We start from the raw sequence: 23,556 nt of genomic DNA on the forward strand, positions 1-23,556 counted from the left end.
GGTGGAATGCGATGGCGCAGTCCACCCACTTTGGCCTCCCAAAGTGCTGGGATTACAGGCTTGAGCCATTGCGCCCAGCCAGTTCACTAAATTCTTGGGGTCTCTGGCTGCTGGTTGAATTTGGACAAAGGGAGGCAGGAGAAGGGAGGGAGTGAGGTGGAGGAATTTATTTCCTAGGCTGCCTTTCAGCTCAGCCATGGTCAAGTTCTACCAAAAGCCAGAGCTCCTGTCGAGTAGCGCCACTGCCTCTTCCTGCCTGGGTGGTGTGGGGTTCCTAACAGCTCCTCTCTGCTGTCCAGGTCCTGGGGCACTGCCATTCATTGGTGTGTTCCCTTAGCACTGTGCACGCTTCTGTAAACTGTCCCTTCATTAGTAAAGTCGCTTCATCTACCCCATTTGAATGTCACCTGATTTGTGAAAATGCAGGGAAGACAATCTGGTCTGTAACTGTCTGTGACGCCTTCACTGTTCCCTCCATTCCTAATCCCCCACCTTCTGAACCCCAAGATGACAGATCCAGGCAAGGAGGCCAGCAGCTTACAAAGCTGTCTTTATTGGTTTCTTGCTGCCTCACAGAGCATCAGGGTCTGTCCCTCCTGGGAATGTGGCATTTGAGGAGATAAATACTTATTTTGCCCCCCACACTTCAGTCGGGGGAGGTTTAATAAAAATAGTAATATAATAACAATATAATGACTGTGATCAATAGTAAAATGCCCCCTAGGTTCCCCTAATACACAACTGGTTGAAGCTTCGAGAAAAAGGGCCCCCATTTCTGGGAAGGGCCAGAGTGTGCTGGGAGACCCTCCAGTGGCCCCCACTGGGTACCCATCTCCCACCAAAAAGCCCTTATAAATACCCTCCCCATCCCATCCCTGTCCAGGATTCTCTTCCCCGATGGGAGGATTGGCTGACAGCGTCAGCCCCGCCCACCGCACCCCTCCCCAGAGAAAGGACCCTTTGTTCTCCAGACTCCCTCTCTTCCACCTCTCTTTTTGTCTTCCTCCTCTTCATCGCTTCTCCTCCGTCCCTCTCCCCTCTTCCTCTACACGGCTTCTACCTACTTCCAATTCCTATCACCTCCTCCTCCACTTCCTTCCTCCTATCCTGTCTCTCACCTCCTTTGCCTACATCCTTTCTCTCCTTCTCTATCTTCCCTTCCTCTGGATCACAGTCTGTTTTTCTCACCCATATGCTGAGCAGAGACCGGGACATGCCCCATCTTGGCCTCAGCTGGGAGTCAGACAGTCCACAGATAAGACCCCCAACCTGTTCCCAGAGACCCAGTCCCTCTCCATCCCTCATCCCAACTCTTACAAGCCTCTGGGGGCTTGGCACTGGACACAAGAGCTTTGGCACAATCACCCCTGGACACCAGGACAAAAGGATCCATTCTATTCCCAATGGCTTAGAAAGGCTGGGGCTGGGAACAGAGAGGTAAGGCAGGGAATCAGGACTGGGAGTCAGGACCCCCAAGTCCTGGGAAACCAGGCAAGCCTTCCAGTCATTGCCCAGCCCGGGCCCTCCCTGAGTCCGAATTTCCATGTCCCGGACCAGCCGGAGTATGGCATTCCTCAAGTTCTTCGCTCCCCTCATGTCTTTCTGCCCTGGGATTGGGGTGGGCCCTAACAGAGGGCATCAAGGAGAGCTCTCCAATTCAGGGGATAGGGGGAGGCTTCGGGGCCGTTCTGAGACCTGCAGGAGAAAGAAAAGGAAGTCGGGGGGTAGGCTCAGGGAGGACTCTTTCCTCACAGGGCCAGTGGCTCCTGGAGGCCCCCTTAGTATCATCACCCACTGTATCAGGGCCCCTGGAGGAAACCAGATGTGAGGTGGGGAGTGGAGGTGGTAAAAAGGTCACTGGAAGAACCTGGAGAACTCCTGCTTAACCTTGAATGGATTCAAAGTCCTTTTTTTTTTTTTTTTTTTTTTTTGAGATGGAGTCTGGCTCATGCATGTAGGCTGGAGTGCAGTGGCGGATCTCAGCTCACTGCAAGCTCCATACTCCGGGTTCCACGCCATTCTCCTCAGCCTCCCAGAGTAGCTTCTGGGACTACAGAAGCCATACACCTAAGCCAGCTATTAGTTTTTGTATTTTTAGTAGAGGCGGGGTTTCCCCGTGTTAGCCAGGATGGTCTCGATCTCCTGACCTTGTGATCCAGCCATCGGCCTCCCAAAGTGCTGGGATTACAGGCTTGAGCCACTGCGCCCGGCCTTTTTTTTTCTGAGATAGAGTTGTGCTCTGTCGCCTAGGCTGGAGTGCAGTAGTGGCATGATCTTGGCTCACTGCAACCTCTCCCTCCCAGGTTCAAGTGATTCTCCTGCCTCTGCCTCCCAAGTAGCTGGGATGACAGGCATGCATCACCATGCCTGGCTAATTTTTCTTTTGTTTGTTTTTTGTTTGAGACGGAGTCTCGCTCTGTTACCCAGGCTGGAGTGCAGTGGCATGATCTTGGCTCACTACAACCTCCGCCTCCCAGGTTCAAGCAATTCTCCTGCCTCGGCCCCCCAAGTAGCTGGGATTACAGGCATGCGCCACCAGGCCCAGCTAATTTCTGTATTTTTAGTAGAGACACGGTTTCACCACGTTGGCCATGCTGGTCTCGAACTCTTGACCTCAAGTGATCCACCCGCCTTGGCCTCCCAAAGTGTTGCGATTACAGGGGTGAGCCACCGTGCCCAGTGAATGTTCATTCACTCCATTCTTCCTTTAGTCGATACACATGCTTCACTCTGGGCAGAAGAATGAAGCCTGACCCCCACCACCAAGGAGCCCACAGTCAAGGGAGGAGAACAGGCACCAGAAGAAACCCATGGCACAGCAGCAGCTGCAAGGATGGTGTGGAGGGAGCGGGGTGGCAAAGGTGGCACCAGCCCCAAGGAGGCAATGACTACCTGACCAAGCGGCCAGGAAGGCTCCTTTGAAGATGGTACTGGTGGGTCACCTGGAGGGCAGTCTGGTGTTGGTGAAGGTGAAGATAGGGACAAGGCATTCAAAACAGAGGGGACTGCAGGGGCGAGAGCCTGCAGGCATGGAAGAGCATGGTGAGCCCCAGGGCTCCGAGCGGCCTGGTGTGACAGGAGTGGGTGCACGTGTGTGCTGGAGACAGTGGGTAAATGTGTATGCTGGATGTGTGGCTGCAGGGGGAACGGGAACCTCCCCAGCTTCTCTTAGGTTTACCCCTGTCCTCATTCAGAATGGATTGCTCCCTCCTCTGATCCCCCCAACTCCCTGCTGTGGACTGAGCCTCTGTTAAGAATCCTAAGAGTGGCCGGGCGCAGTGGCTCATGCCAGTAATCCCAACACTTTGGGAGGCCAAGGCAGGTGGATCACTTGAGGTCAGGAGTCCGAGACCAGCCTGGCCAACATGGTGAAACTCCATCTCCACTTAAAATACAAGAATTAGCTCGACATGGTGATGCATGCTTGTAATACCAGCTACTTGGGAGACTGAGGTAGGAGAATCGCTCGAACCTGGGAGGTGGGGGTTGCAGTGACCAAGACTGTGCCACTGCACTCCAGCCTGGGTGAAAAGAGTGAGACTCCATCTGAAAAAAAAAAAAAAAAAAAAAAAAAGAATCCCAAGAGCTCCCCTTCTGTGGCACCTTCCCCATGCCAGGTGCTATGCTGAGCCCTTCGCAGGTATTATCAGCTCATCCAGGCCTCCCAGGAACCACATCATTTTACAGGTGAGACAAGATTAGGGAGGTTGGGCACTTTGCCCAGAGCCACACAGCTGGAAAAGTCAAAGCCAAGATTCCCACCTAAGCTGGCCTGCCTCCAAGATCCTGCTGGTGCCCACTGGTGGGGTGAGACAGGTAAGAAAATCGAGGACAGGGATGGGCTCAGCTTGTTCCCTAGCCTAGGTCCCTGAGCAAGGCCTAGCACAAAAGAGAAATGCCTGACGTTTGAATAGGGGACGGACAAGCCTCCCGGACCCGCTCACCTGCATTAGGGAGGTTGCAGGGCTCAGCGATCCCTGGGGGCAGGACACAGACTCGCTGGACAGGGATGTCCAAGGTTTCCTCTTCACTGCTCCAGCAGCAGATGAGGAGACAAAAATACCAAGATCAGATTTGAGGAATCCAAAGAGGGTGTAAACTTGGGGTGGGAGGTAGCACACTGGAGGCTGAGGGACTGTCCTTACTGGGGTCTGCGTCTCCACCGAGGCCTTCGCTGCCCATGGAGGCTGGGCGCCGCAACGCCTCGGAGAAGCTGTGGGGCCGCTGTGGGCCAGAGGAGCCGCGAGAAACTCGGCCCTTCTCTTCCAGAGCCTGTTGGTTGACAGTGCGGAGGGGCTGGGACCAGGAGGCACACGGAGGCCAAGAGGCCCAAGGCACAACAGACCAGGACAAATGAATGCCACTGGGCCCCCAGCCTGGATGTACTTAAGTTCCAGGTAGCAGAAGGGTAAGTCCCAGGCCTCAGGGGCCCAGGTAATTACAGAGGCCTGTGATTGGCTAGAGCTCACCAGAGGCCGGTGATTGGCTCAGCCTCACCAGAGTAGCTTGTGATTGGCTCCAGAGGACTAACCCGGGACGCGTCCCTGGCGCCGGGCCGCCCGTTGGCAGGGCCCACGTGTACCAGGTGATTGAAGTTGGTAGGCGGTGAGATGAGCTTGGAGCGCACAAAGGGGTCCTTTAGCATCTCCCTGCGGGAGGAGAAGGCGTAGGGAGTTGGTGGCCAAGCTCCACCCTCCCTTCACCCCGCCCAGCCTCAACCCCCGCGTCGTGCACGCGCACCTGCGCTGCTGCTTCTGCTGCTCCTCCGACACGCGGAAAAAGAAGCGGCGCTTGCTCTTGGTGCGGAACAGCTGGCGCCGGCTGTTGTCGGTGAGGTCCGGGATGTCGAACTCGTCCTTCTCTGTGGGAGAAGCGGAGAGCTGGGCTGTGCTCACACGTTCCTGGGGCCCAGTCAGCTGGCGTTCACGGCCACACAGCCACACGTGCGCACTGGTGAACGCACACACCCGTACACGCGAACTCCCTCACCTGCCAGCTGGTTCCTGAGGTAGGTCAGGCGGACCTTCTCGGTGCCGTAGAGGAACAGGGAGCCCTCTGGATTGAGGGGCCGCACCTGAGGCAGCAGGCACAGAGGTCAGGCCACGCCCCACCCCGGTGCTGCCCCAGGGCTCTGGCGGACCCTCACCTTCTTGAGCGGCACGGTCTGCACCCATTCTGCCCTCCTCACGTCAAACACATCGATGGAGTTCTCGCTGAACACTGTCAGGTAGGGGGCCGCGTACCCTGCGGGCACGCCATGCACCTCTGAGCTGTTTCCCCCTCTGTTTCACAGGGAACACCCTGTCCCCTGCCGCAGCACAGTAACTACCACACCCCACGCTAAGGTCCTTCCTCTGAAGACTCCCTGTTGCCCTGCCCAGCCTCCACATCAAATCAGAGATAACCCTGGACCACTCACCACATGCCTGGCTCAGTTCTAAACACGACATGCTTTTCCTCCCTTAATTTTTTAACAACTCCGAGCAGGTACTATTGTTATAACCCCTAATTTCCAGAGGAGGGAATGGAACCCCTGGAGCCATGTGATGGTCAAGGTCAGGTCACCCAGCTGGTCCTGAGAGCTGCGATTTGGCCCTGGGCAGCTTGGGTGGTATGCAGCACCCAACCCGCGGGCCCCGCCCCAGACAGCCATTGCTCACCAAGGACACTCTGCCCCTCTCTTCCAGCCCTTACCCATCATGCTAGTTACTTGTGCATGCACCAGACTGCCCCACCGCCTCATTCATTCATTCATTCACTTTTTCACCCATTCCTCCCAACCCGTCGCCCCTGGAGTGTGCCAGCCTGGGCTGGGTGCTTGATGTGGATGAGGAAACCAGCCCCGGCCCATTCTGTGGGACCCTAGTGCACCAAGCCAGTCATGAAGTGGAGGTGACGAGAGCCATGACGAAGGTCTGGATGGAGAGGTAGTGGGGCAAAGAGAAGGAAAGGACCAATGATGGGGAGGCAGGGCGGGGAGCATGAAGGCAATGGTGACCACAGCAATTGCAGCGGCCATCTTTGGAGTGCCTACCAGCTCCAGGCCCTGAGCTGACACTGGGGCTGGACCTAGTTAAGAGTTTGCCAGGTACAGGCCAGGGTTGGTGGCTCATACCTGTAATCCCAGCACTTTGGGAGGCTGGGCAGGGGGATTGCTTGAGTCCAGGAGTTTGAGACTCCCAGCCTGGGCAATATGGCAAAACCCTGCCTCTACGAAAAAATACAAAAATTAGGCCGGGCGCAGTGGCTCACGCCTGTAATCCCAGCACTTTGGAGGCTAAGGCAGGCAGATCACGAGGTCAGGAGTTCGAGACCAGCCTGGCCAACACGGTGAGACCCCGTCTCCACTAAAAATACAAAAATTAGCTGGGTATGGTGGCGGGTGCCTGTAGTCTCAGCTACTAGGGAGGCTGAGGCAGGAGAACTGCCTGAACCTGGGAGGTGGAGACTGCAGTGAGCCAAGATCACACCACTGCACTCCAGCCTGGTGACAGAGTAAGACTCCTCTGTCTCAAACAAAACAAAAATTAGCCAGACGTGGTGGCACACACCTGTGCCCCCAGTTACTCGGGAGGTTGAGGTGGGAGGATCACTTGACCCCAGGAGGCGGAGGTGGCAGTGAGTCGAGATTGTGCCACCGTACTCCAGCCTGGTGACAGAGGGAGACCCTGTCTCAAAAGAAAAAAAAAAAAAAAAGTTTGCTGGATACAAACGAAAGGAGAGCGGCCCAGGCAGGAGAGGAGCATGAGCTCAGCGTGGAAAAGGAAGGTCCCCTGCAAGCGCCGGAGGCCAGGACAGGGTGGTGTTGGGCTGGAGGATCCAAACTGGCACCAAAGGCCTCCAATGCCAGGCTCATGAGTTGAGGCGGGACCTTGTCTTCACCCACACACTGAAGGTGCCTTACCCCAGCCCATGGGCGCTGCTGGCCACAACAGCTCATGGCCACGAGACTTGCGGCCTGCGCCATCCACGTAGATGCCAGCAGTGGTGAAGAGTAGCAGGAACTCGCTGAGACTAAGCTCCACGGCACCCAGTGCCTCACCCAGGCCCCCGCGGGATGGTGGCAGCTCCTCAGGCACCAAACCGGCCCCCAACGCCAATGGCGCAGCCTCATTGAGCAGCGGGTAGAGCGCAAAGCCACCGGCAGCGCCCACACATAGCCGGTCGCCCAGCAGCTCCAGGCTCTGCACAGTGGCGGGTGCCTGCAGCTCACGGATACGGCGCTGCCAGGGCCCAGGGCCCGGGCCCAGCTGGTAGCAGAGCACCTGGCGCTTGACGGCTACACAGAGCACTGGGGTGCGGGCCTGCAGGATGCTTCCAGCTGCCAGTGCCTGGCAGCCTCGAGACTCGGGGATCTTGGCACCTGCTACCTCTATGTTCTCCAGCTCCGCCAGGGCAAAGAGACGCACACTGGGGCCGCGGCCACACAGCACAACCAGCAGGCCTGCGCTGGGGCTCAAGGCCAGCTGCTGCACGCGCCGGCACTCCCCCACCTGGAAGATGTCTGCAGGGTTGGCGAGGGGAGAGGGTCACTGGCAGGTGGTTGAAGAGTGACCCGTCCCCATCCTCCTCGGCCTGCTGGGGCTGCCCCTGCCCACGCCCACCCTAGCCCAGCCTTGATGGGTACCATTGCTGTGCAGATGGATGACAAAGAGCCCCTCCTCGGTGCCAAGCGCAAGTCGATCCTGGTCTGGTAGAGGGAGGGAGAGGGTCAGAGGTCAGCAGCCCACTCAATGACACGGAGAGTGTGCAGTCCACCTGCCCTGCTGTGCCTGTTTCTCTTGAGGAAATGGGGGTGGCGATAATCCCGCTGTCCCTGCCTCACTGACCCTTCTCTCCCAGTCTGGACAGAGGGGTTGGGGTGAGGCCCATCACCTTGAGCTGTGGGATTTCAGGTAAGTCAGGTCACCTCTCAGAGCCTTGGTTTCGCCTTATGTAAACTGGGGACAACGATGGTACTTTCTCAGAGTGGCTCTGAGGAAGCGAGGAAGCGGGGAGGGTTCAGCAGAGCCCCTTGCTCAAAAAAACCCCTCCCCTCTGGTTCCTGACTGCTCCAGGGACCCACACAACCTCTCCTGTGGCTCCCGCCCTGAGAGCGGGTGCTGGCTCAGGGCCTCGGCTGCCGGGGGACGCCGAGGAGCTCTGTTTCATGCCTCTTTCCCAGCCTCAGTTACAGAAGAGCCCTGCTGAGCCCCAGGTTCAAGGCTGAGCACAAGTGAAGCTCTTGGCAGCTCCACCCAGGAGACGTTATGAGGCTCTGGGTGTTCTACAGCAGTCCCCCAGTCCCCTAGCTTGTAGTGAGACAGCCAGGACTGAACCTTCATTTCTCTCTTTTTAAAGCCTTTGTTCCAGCTGGGCATGGTGGCCCATGCCTGTAATCCCAACACCTTGGGAGGCCAAGGCAGGTGGATCACCTGAGGTTAGGAGTTTGAGACCAGCCTGGCCAACATTGTGAAACCCCGTCTCTACTAAAAATACAAAAAGTAGCCAGGCAAGGTGGCACATGCCTGTAATCCCAGCTACTGTGGAGGCTGAGACAGGAGAATTGCTTGCATCCGGGAGGCGGAGGTTGCAGTGAGCTGAGATTGTACTGCTGCACTCCAGCCTGGGCAACAGAGCGAGACTGTCTCAAAAAAAAAAATGAAAAAAAAAAAAAGCTTTTGTTCCTTCCACTCGCTTGAGATTCTTTTGGAAAAAGCAGAAACTGAGGCACAGTGAAATGGAGTGGGGACAAGCCAGGCTACCTGGGGGCCCAGCCATGCACACAGGGGGCTGGAGCACATATGTAGTGCAAGGCAGTCTGTGTCTCGTGGCTGTAGGGAATGGGTAGTGGCGGTGGCCCTTGGGACTGTTCCTAGACACCAGCACTCCTGCAGGCCTGGACTGCTCCCTCCAGTCCCCTCCACCAGCTCACCGAGGATGGCAGCACAGAGCGTGTGGGGCAGCAGCGGCAGCCCATTGTCGTAGGCCTCCTTGAGTGTGTACACGGGCCGGGGTCTTGGCCGTGCGTCCAGCAGCAGCCGCTGCAGCTCACCCAGCACCTGCAGCCAGCGCTCCCGCTCCCCCTCGCTCTCCGCCAGCAGCAGCACAGTGCACGTAGTGGGCGGCACTGCCAGCTGGGAGGTCGTCACCTGTGGGCAAGGACCCAAGCTGAAGGGCTGTGGGCCAGAGCCATCTGTCCTCCCTCCCTTCCTGCCTCCAGCAGCCGCTGTGCCCCGGGGGCCTAGCGTGCACTATCAGCAGCAGGGAGTAGGCCGGACAGGCATACAGACAACTCCAGAGCCCTGCGACCAGCGCCATAATGGGGCAAGGACAGGCCTAGTGGGAACACAGAGGGCCCCAAACTCGGGCCAGGAGGCGAAGGATGACTTCCCAGGGGACCAGACATTTCTGCTGGAGCCTGAGGGACGAGTAACTAACCAGGAGTAGTCAAGTTTAGGAGCTGGGCGCCAGTGCAGGGCCGGCAATTCTGTGCAAAGACACACGTGAAGGACCGAGAATGTGGTGCACACAGGCACGGGGCACCCTCAGAACTGGAGAGAGCAAGGTGTGGCCAGAGCAGAGAGGTGCCAGGGAGAGGGCTGGGGAGGCCTGCAGGGCCAGATCCTTGGGGCCTCAAGGGCTAGGTCAGGAGCACCCCGCAGACGACGGGAAGCCACAGTGGATCCGAAATGAGGTAAGACCCGGCCAGATGCTTGCGTGGAAAGCATGTTGTGGTTGTGGGCTGGCCCAAGAGGGCAGTATGGAGTGGGCGGACAGTGGCCAGAGTGGGAACAGCATGGGGAGGTGGATGGCGGCTGCTCCATCTCATCCCAGGCACTCACCCTAAAGATGCGTGGCAAGTCCCTGGATTGGGCATGGATGACATCAGAGGCCAGAACGGGAGTAGCCGAGAACTGGGGGTCCCTGGGAGGTTCACAGAACAGGTCAGAGGTCTCCCTGTTCCTGACTGCCCCCCTCACCACTAGTCCCTTACCCCATGCCACTGCCCAGCACCCACCTCAGATCCAGGACCTGCAGGAGGGCCCCGCTGGGCGGGCTGAGCCTCGGGTCAGGGGCGTCAAACAGCAGCAGGCGTGAGTCACTCAGGGCAGCAAACACCCGCTGCCAGCCCCGCCGGACGCCTGAGGGCCGCGGCACCTGGCGGAAAGGCAAGCATAGGAGGACTGCAGGGGCCCTCAGCCCCCCATGCCCGTCTTCCCCTCCCTCGGCCCCCACTCACCGACAGGAAGCCCTCATAGGCAGTGCCTGTGCCCGTTTCGGGGTGTACTCCCAGGGCTGTGCGGAGGAGGTCAGGGGGCACGGGGCAGGGTGGGGCCTGTGGGGCACAGGTTGTGTGACAAAAGTAGCCGCAGGCTGTGGGGAAAGTGGAGAAGGTGGATGAGGTGAGGCTGGGAGGGGACAGCCCCAAACCAGGACTGGGGCATGTCCAGAGCCAGCTTCCCTGAAGCCACAGTGGCACCTGAACTGTCCCCAATTCCTCATCAAGTGAGAAAAGGAACAGAGCTAAGCAGGAGGAAATTTGACCAGCAGGTGCCAGTGACCCTGGGATGGGAGAAACAGCCTGGGTGTGCCAGGGCCACACACCTGGGACTGTGGCTGGAGCATAGTGGGTGGGTGTGCGGTGGGGTGGGGACTCTCACCATCACAACCCAGGCCCTGGCGGCCCAGGCCCAGCATCAGCGAGGTACAGCGGAGACACTTGGTCGGGGATGGGAAGCTCCGGGGGCGCAGGGTGTGTGAGCCGGGCTGGGGAGGGGGACAGCCATTACCCAAGGCCTTCCAAGACCCCATGCCCCATCCCTGAGGGGTCAGGCGAGACAAAGGGCTGAGCCAGGCGGCAGTGACCTCTGAGTCCCAGCCAGTCTATGGCAGCAGGCAAGTTCATTGCTACCACCTCCACCTCAATTGTGCCTGCTGGCTACGATGCACACGGAGTGTCCCCTCAGGGCCCATTCAGCCTAGCAGAACTGCTTGGTACCCCCACCCCGCTTCCCTCTGGGCACTGACCTTAGCAGGAAGAGCTTCTGTAGAGGCTGTGTTGGCAGTGGGCACTCTGGGGAACACAGCCTGCAGGAGGGCGGGGGAGCAAGTGAGATGGGCAGGGGCGGCGCCCAGCCCCCCTACTATGGACCCGCCTGTCCTCACCCCCATGCGCAAGCTGCGTCGGCCCTCTGGCCTCAGCTCTGGCTCCCCTCCATGCCTTGTGGCCTCTCCTGAGATGCCAGGGTCCTTGGCAGAATCCTTCTGCGGATGGGAGAGAGAGGAGCAAAGTCAAGGTCCCTGTGCCTCTCCCAGGACTCCTCCCCAACAAGCCCCTCAGCCTGGTCCTTACCTCTGAGTTCCGGAAGGACAGGAAGGGAATCAAGGAGTTTGAGGGCTTGGTGTCTGCAAAGAAAGGGTAGGTCACCGGCCTGAGGTCCCTGGCCTGAGGAACTAGGGGCCAGGAGGGGCCTCAGTTCCCACCTCAGTAAAATGGGAAATGACCACAGGCGTGGGGCAGGGCTGGGCAGAGCAGGCACTCAAGAAGTGCTGGTCACAGATGATGGAGTAAGTGGCAGAGTCCAGGAACAGACTCCTGTCTCCACCACCCTGCCAGGCCAGCATGGAGACCCCTTGGCAAGCGGGAGCCCATGGGGGAGCCTGGATCCGGGGCAAGCAGTCGGCAGCCACTCACCCCCTGGCCCTCGGGCCCGCAGCTCCTCCCGCAACATGGTGAGCTCCTGCTGCAGGGCCTGGCTCTGCTTCTCGGCCTCCTGCAGACGGCTGGGGAGAACAGCAAGGGCTCACCACCAGCCTCTGTGCGGGCCCTGGCCCCCAGCGCCTGCCCCTAGCCTCACCGCTCAGCCTGCAGCTGGGCCTCCTGCACCTGCGTCAGCCGCTCCTGCAGGCCCTGCTTGGCACGGATCTCAGCCTCCAGCGCTGACTGCAGCTCCAGCCTAGCCGAGGCCTCCATTTTCTGCAGTCGCCGCGCCTTCCACTGGTGGTCCTGGTGGCCATGGAGCACCCGTATAAGATGGTTTCTAGGCCTGGCTGCCTCAGGGACCCCCTCCTACCAGAGCATCCTGCTACCCATGCCACCCGGCCAGGCTCAAAGCTCCAGCTCAGCCACTGACCCACGCTGAGCTCAGGGAAGCCACTATTTCTCATGAGCTCAGTGTCCCCACCTCCAGTAGTGACCCTCAGTAGCAGGGATCCTGAGGCTCACGGAAGGTCAGTGACTTGCCTAAGCCAGCCCCCAAGGGCATCTCTGGGGCTCACCAGTGGCCGGGCAGGGAGCGTCTGGGTGCCCACGTTCCTCAACGACTCCAGCTCCTCTGCCATCTTGGTGGCCAGGGCCTGCAGGTAGCCTCTTGAGACCTTCTCATCGTTCACCCTGATTGGGAAGGGGCTCAGGGTCATGGGCTGGGCCCTCAGTCTCGCCTGCATTCCCCACCCCGACCCACCCCCGGCACCCACCAGCTGAGGATGTCGGCGAGCTGGGCCTCCCAGTTGCTCTCCGTCTCCCGTCGCTCACCCTCCAGCCGCTGCTTGCTCTCCTGCTCCTGGGCCAGCTCTGCTTCCAGCTGGGGCCGGCCAGAGGAAAGGTCAGCCCCAGGCCCCAGCAGTCCTGGGACTGCTGTCTCCCTATAGGTACCGCAGCACCCCAAGCCCCATCCATGTCCACCCTGCTCACTGGCTCCCCATTGCCTTGTCCATCTGTCGTGCCCTCCGTCCGTCCCCCTGCTCACCCGCTCCTGCTCCCGGCTCAGCCTCCGGTTTTCCTCCTGCAGCTGGCACAGAGCCTCCTCCTTACCACTTGGCCTGGGGAGGAGAAGGCCAAGGCCATGACTCCCCGCCCAGGCCGGGTCCGGCCCCTCCCTGCCACCAGCTGCCTGGCTCACCTGTGGCTGTGGGCCTGCTCCAGCTGCTCTCGCAGGGCGGCCACCTCCTTCCTCAGTTGGGCCTCCTGAGGCCCACTCTCGGGGGGTCCCATCCCGTTGGTCTCAGAGGCTGTGTGGATGGTCTTGGGGACATGGAGGGGGTCAGGGCAGAGACCCAAGATGCCATGGCCCACCCGCCCGGGACACAGGCCTGGCCCTGAGGCTCTGGGTGGGGTCAGACTGGTGGTGAAGTGCCTCTTGCCAAGGCGGGAGGACTTGACTACCTTGGCCTGGGAAGACTCCTCAAGGCGTTGCTCCCACTGTCCCTGCAGCTGCATCACCTGCCGGCTCAGGGAGGACACCTGGGACTCCAGCTGTGAGGGGTGCAGAGGCAGGCCAGTGCCAACTCTGCCCTTGGCAGCCCCTCTGCCCACCTTGCCACGAACTCCCGACTCTGCCAGCCACAGTGGACGTGAGGAGGCATGGACTCCCAGATTGCCCCATCCCAGCCACTGTCCCCTGGGCCCAGCCTCTGCCAGCTACAACTAGGGGGCAGCATCTCCCACCAAGCTCCCCATGCTCCCTCCAGCCACACTGGGGGCAGGGCCCAGATGCTGTCCCTTCCCACCCTGGTCACCCACCTCCCTCTGGGCAGCCCGGGCTTCCTCCAGCTGGGAGCTCAGGGCCTGGGTCTGGATAGCTGTGGCCGCCTCTCTCTCCTGGGCCTCCTGCAGCCTCTGAAGCAGCTTGTCCTGCTGCCCCTGGGCCTTGCAGAGCTCCTGCTCCTGAGCCTGCAGCCCTGCCCGACCCTCGGCCAGCTCCTGAGGAGACAGGGGAGGGAGCGGGGAAGGACAAGGCCCAAAGTCAGGCATGAACCATCCACAGAGCCCAGGGCCACTCACCCACCTCACCCAACCCTCACCTGGTGAAGCCGGTCAAGTTCCTGCCGCAGGTCACTGTCCTGACCTGGGCTACCAGGTGTGGGCCCATCCAGCTGGGACAAGGAGGCCTTGTCCCTCAGCAGCTCTGCCGGGAAGAGTCACTGAGACCTCAAGTGCTGACGGCCCCAGCCTCTCACCCCGGGAGCGAGTCTCCTTGGCTTGTTTTCCATACACAGGCTCAGAGAGTGCAAAATGCTCCCCCAGGATCATACAACGTGTCCAGGGCAGGGGCAGGGCCTGAGCCCAGGTGGGACTCAGCCCCGGTGGGGGTGGGTGGAAGGGATACCTGACAGCCTCTCCTGTAGAGTCTGCACTTCCTTCCGTAGCTGCTCCAGCTCCCGATGGTCAGTGGGGGCATGCAGGGCCTCTGCAGGGGACGTGGTACCCACAGGTGAGTCCACTCTCGCAGCAGCAGCCCCTAGGGCCAGCACACCCAGGCCCGGCCCAGCCGCTCCCTGTACCTTGGTGCTTCCTGCTCAGCTCCACCTTCTCCTGCTCCAGACACCGGAGCTTCCGCTCCAGGGCAGCCCAGGCCTCAGAGCTGCTCTCAGGACTGTGACTGTGGGGGGACAGGGGCCACGCGTGTTGGTAGAAACCTCACCCGACAGAGTCTCCTTCATCCTCCTGCATCGAATCACTCATTCATTGTGAAACAGCCAGAACAGACCCTGCCCTTGGGAGACCCCAGGCTGATTCCACGGGTGGCAGCCCAGGGCAGCGGCTTCAGGGCACAGGCTCCCAGTCCCCAGGCCCAGGTTTAAGCCCTCGTCCTGGCCCTTACAAGCTGTGTCACTTCGAACCCAATGTATTTTAGCCTCAGTTTCCCCAGGAGAAGATGGTGGTGACGAGGCCTCTCCCAAAGGCTGTCGAGGACAGGATGTGGTGACGGTGGCCCGGCTGGCCCCGAGGAGTGGGGCTCAGACCCATTTCCTTCCACCTCAGAGCACACTGCACCAAGACCTCACTGCGGTCTCAGGCCAGCCCCTCGAATAGGCATAGGTGGAGATCATCCCACCCTTTTTTTTTTTTGAGACAGTGTCGCTCTGTCACCCAGGCTGGAGTGCAATGGCACGATCTCAGCTCACTGCAACCTCTGCCTCCCGGGTTCAAATGATTCTCCCTGCTTCAGCCTCCCAAGTAACTGGGATTACAGGTGCCTACCACCACACCCAGCTAATTTTTGTATTTTTAGTAGAGACGGGGTTTCACCACGTTGGCCAGTCTGGTCTCAAACTCCTGACCTCAGGTGATCCACCTGCCTCGGCCTCCCAAAGTGCTGGGATTACAGCTATGAGCCACCGTGCCTGGTCCATCCCACCCATTTTACAGAGCCACAAATGAGGCCCAGGACCAGTAGCGGCCTTTGAACCCTACACCTCTGGCTCCAGGTGCAGCGCACCCTCGCCCTTCGTGGAAGGCACCATAAGAGCCATGTGCGGTCACGGGGCCCCGCGGGACCTGCGTGTGGCCTCACCAGGACCCCGAGGATGAGGGCTAGAGCACCTGCCATGTGCAGGCACTGGGGAGCCCTTCTGCCCTCCTTCCCAGGGCCCCAGTGGGCTACGTGCCCAGTGTGCTAGGTCAGGCAACCCTGAGCCTCCCACCAGGTGTGTGAGGACTAGCCTCACCTGCCCGAGGTGTAGGTGAAGCCCACAAATGGCAAGTGGTGGCCGGAGAAGGCCCCGTGGGAGGGCGGTGGCAGGGTCCCCTGCAGAGGGAGAGGGAAGGAGAGTCAGAGTCCACAGGCCGAGGCCCGAGGCCCCAGGAGCCCCCGGGACCAGGTGCAACCTCCTCCTGCTCAGGTGGGAACTCGATGGGGTAACACGGCCCAACCCAAACAGACCCCCAGCTCCCATAAGTCTCCTAGGAGCTGCTGGGAGTTTTCTTCCTTATATGGATTCTAGTTAATAGGATGATGCCTGTGGTCAGACGGCCTTGCCTTGACACAGCCCACCTCAGTGCAGGCGAGCATGGGGATCCTGTGGGAGATGCTGCCCCACCCCAGTTTGGCTGGAAAAGGCTGGGCCAGGGGATGGCAGCTGGAATGGGTCAGTCTGGGAGTCCATAAATCATAAGCCCTGGTGTCTGAAAGCCTCATCCCCAGCCCACCCCAGGGGACTTCAGAGGGAGGGTTCCCCCAGCCAACAAGAGGGTAGGGCAGCTCCCCTCCTGCAGTAGCCTTTGCCACTCACTGGATGGTTGAGAGTGTCGTCATCCACGTCAAAGTTGGAGGTGTCCATGGGACCCCGCAGCTCAGGAATATAGGGGGCTATGCTGCTCGCCAGCCGCTCCCAGTCCACGCCTTCGAAGAAAGGATGGTTCCGGAAGTCGTCCAGCCCACCACGGCCCAGCCGCTCCTCCTGGCGACACAGCAACTGGCGGATCAGGTCTTGGGCGCTGGCTGGCACGTCAGGCATGTCCGGGGGGAACTGCAGGTGGTCCTGTGGGTCAAGGGAGGGGGCAGGCTGGGTCAAGTGTCCAGGAACTCAGCCTCCCCTGCAGGTATTTCCAACCACACAGACTCGGGGGGGCCCACTGCTCCCTCTGGAAGCCCAGAGCCTGGTGTCCAGACCTCGTGGTTCATGATCTTGCCGTAGGTTTCCACCAAGGACTCAGCATAGAAGGGCGTCTCCCCAAAGAGCAGTTCATAGGCGCAGACTCCAAGCGACCACCAGTCACACTGTGGGCCATAGTGGCCCTTGCCCTCCTCCATGGCCTGCAGGATCTCAGGGGAGATATAGTCCGGCGTCCCTACTGCCACTGATGAATCCACCTGTGGGTGGTGGTGGTGGTGAAGCCATGAGGACGGCTTCGGACTTGGCTGGGGGGCTGGGGCTGCTAGCCCCTCGCAATGGCCCTGTCACCCCTACTCCGCCAGGCTGAACTGCTGCCCACCTGGGGCCTGGGCCTCACCCACCTTCCCTGGGGATCCTGATGCCTCTGCACTAGGCCTGGGGCCTCCCATTTTCCTGAGAGCTTGGCCTGCCTGGTATCCCCTGCCCCCACTTCAGAGCAGGGTCCTTACCATGCCATTGGTGTTGAGACGCAGGCAGGAGCCGAAGTCAGCCAGGCGAATGTGCCCGTTCACATCCAGCAGGACATTGTCTGGCTTGACGTCCCTGGGGGATGGCAGGCAGGGAGAGTGAAGGGCTTGACCTGCGTGTAAGTGGCCATTTAGGTACATGCCCAGGTGCACATGCACAGTGTGTGTGCCAGCACCAGCTCACACACATTCCTGTGTGTAGGTGCTCATGTGATGAGCAACGTGTGCGTGTGTAGATGATCCCACAGGCCAGGAGAAGGAAGACGGCTAGATTGTAGAAAGGATGTGTGGGGACAACCCTTGGAGGTGGCAAAGTGTGCTGTAGGGGATGCAGGAGTCAGACTTCCCCAGTGCAGACCACAGCCTGGCCACCCGCGAGCCGAGTCACCTTGAGACAGGTGTTTCCCTGTGCTAAGCTCTGACCCCCTCAACTGTAGGCCGGGGACAGTAGCAGCCCCTGCCACAGAGGGCTCTGATTCCAAGGAAGCACACGGATGAGGCACCCAGCAAAGCGCCTGGCATGTGGTGAGTGCTCAGCCAACATCAGCTCTCCCGAGCACAGCTGGCAGGGGTTGGGCAGGGCAGTGCGGTTGGAGCCCCACCTGTGGATATAACCCAGCTGGTGCAGTGAGTGGATGGCCAGCACCATCTCAGCCAGGTAGAACTGGGCCAGCTCAGGCGGGAGACGGTCCTCAAAGCGGCTCAGCAGCGTCAGGAGGTCCCCGCCGGCATAGTAGTCCATCACAAGGTACTGGAGGTGGGGGACAAGAAACAAACCTGGGGAAAGGGCGCACCCGGCCACTTCACTGCTGTCCCACAGGGCTCTGGGAAGGCAGGGCTGCATCTCCCAGCAGCTCTGGGCTGGCCAGTTCCCAGCCAGGGCTCAGGCAGGAGGCAGCAAGCCCAGGAGATGGTGGGAAGTGGGAGTCTCTTGGTCCCAAGAGGGGTCTTTGGGCCCAGTGCCCCTGGCCCCAAGGGCCCTCTCCTGTGTCCCTAGGATGCTCCCCTCTAGCCCCGCCAAGTATCCTCACCAGGTATTCCTCGTCTTGGAAGGCATAGTGCAGAGTGGTCACCCAACGGCTGTCCCCTTTCACAAGCACATCCCGCTCCTCCCGGAAACATGCTGTCTGCAGCAGGTTTGGGGAAGTAAGGGGTGGGGTGGGATCAGAACCCAAGATGCCCCCCTTCCTAGCTCAGGGGATGGAGAAGGACTCTGTGAGTCTGGGAGCTTGGATGGAGGTCATAGCTCTACTGTCCCCTGTCTGGCTGCGACTGAGCCCAAGCCCACGCTCTATGGCTCTGGGCCTCAGCATGCCCATATGGAAAATGGGAATGACTGGTTGCTTTCAAAAGGGTTTATTAGGCCTGTAATCCCAGCACTTTGGGAGGTCAAGGCAGGCAGATCACTTGAGATCAAGAGTTGGAGACCAGCCTGGCCAACATGGTGAAACACCATCTCTACTAAAAATACAAAAAACTTAGCTGGGCGTTGTGGCACACGCCTGTAATCCCTGCTACTTGGGAGGCTGAGGCATGAGAATCCCTTGAACCCAGGAGGTGGAGGTTGCAGTGAGCCGAGATCACGCCACTGCATTCCAGCCTGGGTGACAAAGTGAGACTCTGTCTTAAAAAAAAGAGTTTATTGTAGGCTGGGCATGGTGGTTCACGCCTGTAATCCCAGCACTTTGGAAGGCCGAGGCAGAAGGATCACCGGAGGTCAGCAGTTTGAGACCAGCCTGTCCAACATAGCAAAACCTCATCTCTACTAGAAACACAAAAATTAGCCGGATATGGTGGCAGATGCCTGTAGTCCCAGCTACTCGGGAGGCTGAGGCAGGAGAATTCCTTTAACTGGGAGGCTAAGGTTGCAGTGAGCCACTGCACTCCAGCCTAGTGGACACAGCGAGACTCCGTCTCAAGAAAAAAAAAAAAAAAATTTAAAAATTAAATAAAGGATTTATTGTGAGAAAGGTAACAAATCAGTGGCTGCTGAGGGTAGCACCCTTTGCCCGGTCTGCAGCCTTGCCCACCCCCCGCCATGCCCCACAGGCCCTGGCAGCATACGCCTCCCCCACACCCATTTGTAGGGTGCCCAAGGGCCCCCCAGACTCCACACTGACCTCAGCCCTCTTCAGCATCTCCCACTTGTGCAGCATTTTCATGGCAAAAATCTGCCCAGTGTCCCTCTGCCTCACCACGGCGACCTAAGGCCACAGGCAGGACCAAGGTGAGCCCAGCCCAGTGTGAACACCTCCTCCCCACCTATCCCGGGCCCTTTGCTCACCTCCCCAAAGGCTCCTCGGCCGATCACCTTCAAGATTTCAAAGTCATCTCTCTGCAGACGCAGTTCTTTCACCTTTGATACGAAGGGGCTGGCTGAGGGGACACAGGGCGGGACTCAGAGTGCATGCAGGGAGGGCTCCATTCCCCATCTCACCTTAGGCAAGCCAGGAGCTGCCACTCCTGTGAGCCCAGGCAGGGATGACCTCCCCAGGGACAGCCTCAGGCCAAGAGGTTGGCAGGAGCTGGTGCTCCTTCGGCCACGATCAGGAACGATCAGGAAGTGCGGAAGGTCAGAGGCCGGGCTCAGCTGACTGCATGGTTCCTGGACCTCCCTGGACCCCTGGCCCCAGACTCTAGGCAGCCTCCATCCCAGGGGCTGATGGGACTTGTAGTCCTGTCCAGTCTGCAGTCTGACTCTGCTTGGCCAGGTCACCCTGGGGACCATGGGGACACCATTCCTACCCCCAGCTCGCAGTTCTTGGCCCCCTCACAGATTCAGGCCAGGGCCTGTCTTGGGAAACTGGACGGGTGACATTCCTCATCCTGAGAGAGGCTTCTCTCCCATTCAGAAGCTGTGGGCCTGGGTCTGGGGACCCTGTAGGCACAGAGGTACCTGGCTGGGGGTGAGGCCTGCAGTCCCTAGGGCAGGGAGGACAGGCTCTTTGCTTCCCACGTGGGGCCCCTCAGTCTGGAGGCATGGATGCCAGTCTGCCAAGGTGCCCACGAGATTCACAAACAGGACCAAGATGCCTTTCCCTGGTGCCAGCACTAGCCCCTGAAGGCGTGAGTGCTCAGGATGCCTCCAGGCCTGACTGGCTCTCTCACTCCGAGTCCTGCCTCCCTGTCTGGACGAGGCTTTTGTCTGGTCAAGAATGTCCTCTTTCCTCACATCCCAAATACCTCCAGGAGGGGCAACTCCAGCCACTCCCAGACCCTTTCCAGACCTGGATGAGCCACAGGTTTTGGGAAGGAATTGGGTCTTAGGGAGGCAGGAGTGATCAGTCAGGATGGGGGGCAGCTGTGGTCTGGCGCCCTGCCTCAGTTTCCCCCTGCCAGGAGGTAAACTCCCTGCCAGCTGGGCGGGTCTGTGGGTGGGACAGAGAGCTGCTCCACAGGTTTATCAGGCAGAAGCCCGCAGCGGGGGCGGGGTGGAAACCTCATTACAGAAATGCATTGTCTCTTTCCCAGGTCTGTGTGTGGAGCTGGGGAGGAGCAGCCCCGGGCCTCCCTGTGGGAGTTGAAGCCAGCACCATAGGGACCCACCCGCCAGACAAGCGCTAAAGCCTAGGCCCACAGGCAGGAGGATCCAGGCCCCTGGACAGGCTGCCTAATCCTCTGGCCTCCCACAGGGCAAGGGGGCTCCGGGCAGGAGCAGGGACAAGTAGAGACAAGCAGGAGAGGAATGAGTCACGGCCCTTTGAGTTACCTCGGGAGATTGTCAACAGACGGCCCCCATGCCGGGGTCCCAGGCAGAGGTGCTGGAGGCAGTCAGGGAGGAGCACACATGTGTGTGCAAACACACACACGTGTGTGGGTGTCATGGGGGGTGACAACAACACAGGCAGACACGCATAGCATGAAGGCATCCCAGGGAGGCAGGCACAGAGGCAGGGGCCTTCTGACTGCCTTGCTCTGGATGGAAGGGTTGGGGCTAGGGGACAACTCCCTGGCACATCTGGGTGGCAGCATCCCCTCTTCCCCAGGCCTTGTGCCTGCCCAGAGCTCAGGAGTGCCAGGAATGCTAGTTGCCCACTGGGCAAACACCTGCCTCACCCCGCCCTGGCCAGGCCCCATGCCTTTTCCCCATGGCCCGGCAGGGTGTGACCAGGGAACCCTCCAGCTGGCGCCAGTGCCCACAGTGGGTTCAGGGTCACCCCAGGCCAGCCACTCCCAATGACTCAGATGAGTGTACCAGGAAAGGTACAGACGCATCTCCAGCCAGGCCCCCCTCCTCGGCCCTGGGGCCACAGCCCCCAGGGAGCTTGGCCAGCAGCCTGAGTCCACGCTGCAGTGGTCTTGTACGCAGGGAGCTGGGGGTGTGTGTGTTGGTTGGGGGGAAGGTCTGCAAGTGTGCGATACCTACAGATCTGTGTGTTCTGCAGTGACAGTGCGGTCGGGGTGGTCTGCAGCGTTCTCTGGGTCTCTCCGTGAGCTGTGTGTCTCAATGCATCCGAGAGGAATGAGAAACAGACAGCCAGTGTGTCAGTGGGTGACACGCATGAGGGTCTGTGTGTGTCCTGCGTCAGGTGTGGCCTGTGAGCAAGGAATTCTGTACAGGACTCTAGGCGGTGTACTGGGTACATGCGTCTGCGGTCAACACCTGGGCACAAGTTCGTGTGTGCGTGCATGTGTCGGGGTCTGTGAGAGGGAAGGAGCGTGTGTGACAACTGGAGTGAGGGTGAGGTGTGCAGGCGAGTGTGTGGGCCTCGGGGGTCCGGTGGTACGCGTCAGGGCCACTGCAGGGAGTCTGCGAGGGAAGCCCGTGGGGGTGCGGATCCCTGCGGGAGAGTCTGCGGGCGCGGGGGTCTCGGCGGGATATCCCTAGGCCCGCCCCCGCTCCGTGCCGCCCCGCCACTCACCCCAGCTCAGGAACTGCGCCACGCTGCGCTCCCGCCGTAGGGGGCCGCTGCTGAGCTCGTGGTGCAGCGCCAGCAGCAGATCTAGAAGGCCGTCGAGCCCCGGGCCGCCGCCGGCCTCGCCCGGCGCCAGCCGCTCCAGCGCGCGCAGCCGCGCCTCCATGGCTGCGGCCGGAGCCTTGCTCCCCGGCTAGAGTCTGGCCGCCCGCATGCCCACCCGTCGGGCCGTCCGTCCGCCAACCGTCAGAGGCTCTGGCCGCGCGTCCTCCCCCCGACTCTCCCGCCCTCCCCGCTGTCACCTTCCTCCGCCGCCGCCAGCGCGCCCTCACCTGGGCGCCGCGCCCCGCCCCCAGACGGACGGGCAGGTGCGCGCCGGCCAATGGGAGCCGCGGCTGGAGGTGAAGGTAGGGGCGGAGGCGCGCGGGGCTGGCCCAACTCCCGGCCAGGAAGTGCGGGGGCGGGCCGCGGAGAGCAACTGACTTCTGCGAGGGGCGCGGTTGGGGTTCCGCGGGGTCGGAAAGACCTCCCAGGTACCCGCGCGGCCCCAAACCCAGCCCTACCTGGGCCCTCGCTGGGCCCTAACCCATGAGGCGCGGAGCGCTGCAACTTCTCTCGCCCCCTGGGCCGCAGCCGCCTTGCCCTTGGCTGAGGGAGAGGGGGCTAGGGACGCCTGCGGCCCCGGAGCCGGATGGGAATTGTAGTTCGCTCTCTCTAGGGTTTGCCCGCGCTTGGCACCCATCGCCCCCCCCTTCAAAAAAAATGTTTCTGAGTCTTACTTTGATTGTATCATTAGAATTGACGTGGGAGACAGGAAGGTGGGGTAGGGATGGTCACGCCCATTTGGCAGATGGACACACTGAGGCTTGGGAAGGAGGAAGGGGAATTGAGGGACTGAGGACAAGGTGGCTCCCAAGTTAAACCCTGGGGTGGAGGTGGAGCTGGGCTGGTACCAATACCACAAGCGTTTTAAGCTTCAGTTGGAGCAGGGCCTGAGGTCCGACCTGGAACGTGAAGGGCAAGGAGAGATCTGAGATGGGCTGGAGGAAGTTGGGGAGGGGAGGGGCTGGCTCTGTCCGGTGGTATTTCTGATTTCTGTCCAGCTGTGTCCAGCTGGGATGGACCAGGCGCTATGAGGAGAGATCAAAGGGTAGGACATATCAGTGGCTTCAGACAACACTTTTTTTTTTTTTTTTTTTTTTTGAGTCAGTGTCTCTCTGTCACCAGGCTGGAGTGCAGTGGTGCAATCATAACTCACTGCAGCCTTGACCTCTTAGGCTCCTGCCTCAGCCTTCTGAGTAACTGGGATTACAGGCATATGCCACCACACCCAGCTAATTTTTTATTTTACTTTTTGGAGACACGGGTTCTTGATATGTTGACCAGGCTGGTCTCGAATTCCTGAGCTCAAGCAATCCTCCCATCTTGGCCTCCCAGAGTTCTGGGATTACAGACATGGGCAACTACACCGGCCTAGACAACACTTTCTTTCTTTCTCTTTTTTGAGACAGGGTCTCACTCTGTCCCCTAGGCTGGAGTGCAGTGGTGCAATCGCGGCTCACCACAGCTTCAACCTGGTGGGTTCAAGTGATCCTCCCACCTCAGCATCCGAGTAGCTGAGACTATAGGCTTACACCACCAGGCCAGGCTAATGTTTTGTTTTTTGAGATGGAGTCTCACTCTGTCACCCAGGCCAGAGTGCAGTGGCATGATCTCAGCTCACTGCAACATCCGCCTCCCAGGTTCAAGCAAGTCTCCTGCCTCAGCCTCCCAAATAGCTGGGATTACAGGCATGTGCCACCACACCCAGCTAATTTTTGTATTTTTAGTAGAGATGGAGTTTTACCATGTTG

The 23,556-nt window shown here is 60.0% G+C and overlaps 1 protein-coding gene across 4 annotated transcripts; it reads right to left on the reverse strand.

The window, feature by feature from the left end:
• Window positions 1-534: 534 nt before the first annotated feature.
• On the reverse strand, window positions 535-21,869 carry CDC42BPG (CDC42 binding protein kinase gamma). 4 transcript variants are annotated; one of them, XM_009185694.4, is made up of 37 exons: window positions 21,214-21,671; window positions 19,132-19,223; window positions 18,968-19,051; window positions 17,879-17,974; window positions 17,450-17,598; window positions 16,830-16,923; window positions 16,377-16,577; window positions 15,997-16,245; window positions 15,433-15,512; window positions 14,266-14,363; window positions 14,091-14,171; window positions 13,786-13,889; window positions 13,505-13,684; window positions 13,148-13,237; window positions 12,885-13,006; window positions 12,732-12,804; window positions 12,460-12,566; window positions 12,262-12,376; window positions 11,841-11,989; window positions 11,678-11,766; window positions 11,336-11,388; window positions 11,149-11,247; window positions 11,011-11,070; window positions 10,644-10,749; window positions 10,223-10,356; window positions 10,001-10,140; window positions 9,825-9,906; window positions 8,915-9,131; window positions 7,628-7,690; window positions 6,905-7,504; window positions 5,147-5,244; window positions 4,990-5,074; window positions 4,741-4,861; window positions 4,532-4,649; window positions 4,146-4,272; window positions 3,945-4,030; window positions 535-1,695 (listed from the first exon to the last, which is right to left on the reverse strand). In XM_009185694.4, exons 1-37 carry the CDS (start codon window positions 21,476-21,478, stop codon window positions 1,639-1,641), a joined length of 4,764 nt encoding a protein of 1,587 aa, XP_009183958.1. In that variant the 5' UTR covers window positions 21,479-21,671; the 3' UTR covers window positions 535-1,638.
• Between the last annotated feature and the right edge of the window lie 1,687 nt (window positions 21,870-23,556).

This window comes from Papio anubis, chromosome 12 (genome assembly GCF_008728515.1).
Source record: "Papio anubis isolate 15944 chromosome 12, Panubis1.0, whole genome shotgun sequence".
Classification (NCBI taxonomy): Eukaryota; Metazoa; Chordata; class Mammalia; order Primates; family Cercopithecidae; genus Papio; species Papio anubis.

What these genes read in the sequence shown, in the direction of transcription:
- CDC42BPG (XM_009185694.4), bottom strand. Translation starts at nt 21,478, where the DNA reads ATGCACGCACACACGAACTTGTGCCCAGGTGTTGACCGCAGACGCATG. An exon ending in GTCTCAACACCAATGGCATG is followed by an intron (nt 16,578 to 16,829) that starts GTAAGGACCCTG and finishes CACCACCCACAG; the next exon opens with GTGGATTCATCAGTGGCAGT. An exon ending in AGACCGTGCCGCTCAAGAAG is followed by an intron (nt 5,075 to 5,146) that starts GTGAGGGTCCGC and finishes CTGCTGCCTCAG; the next exon opens with GTGCGGCCCCTCAATCCAGA.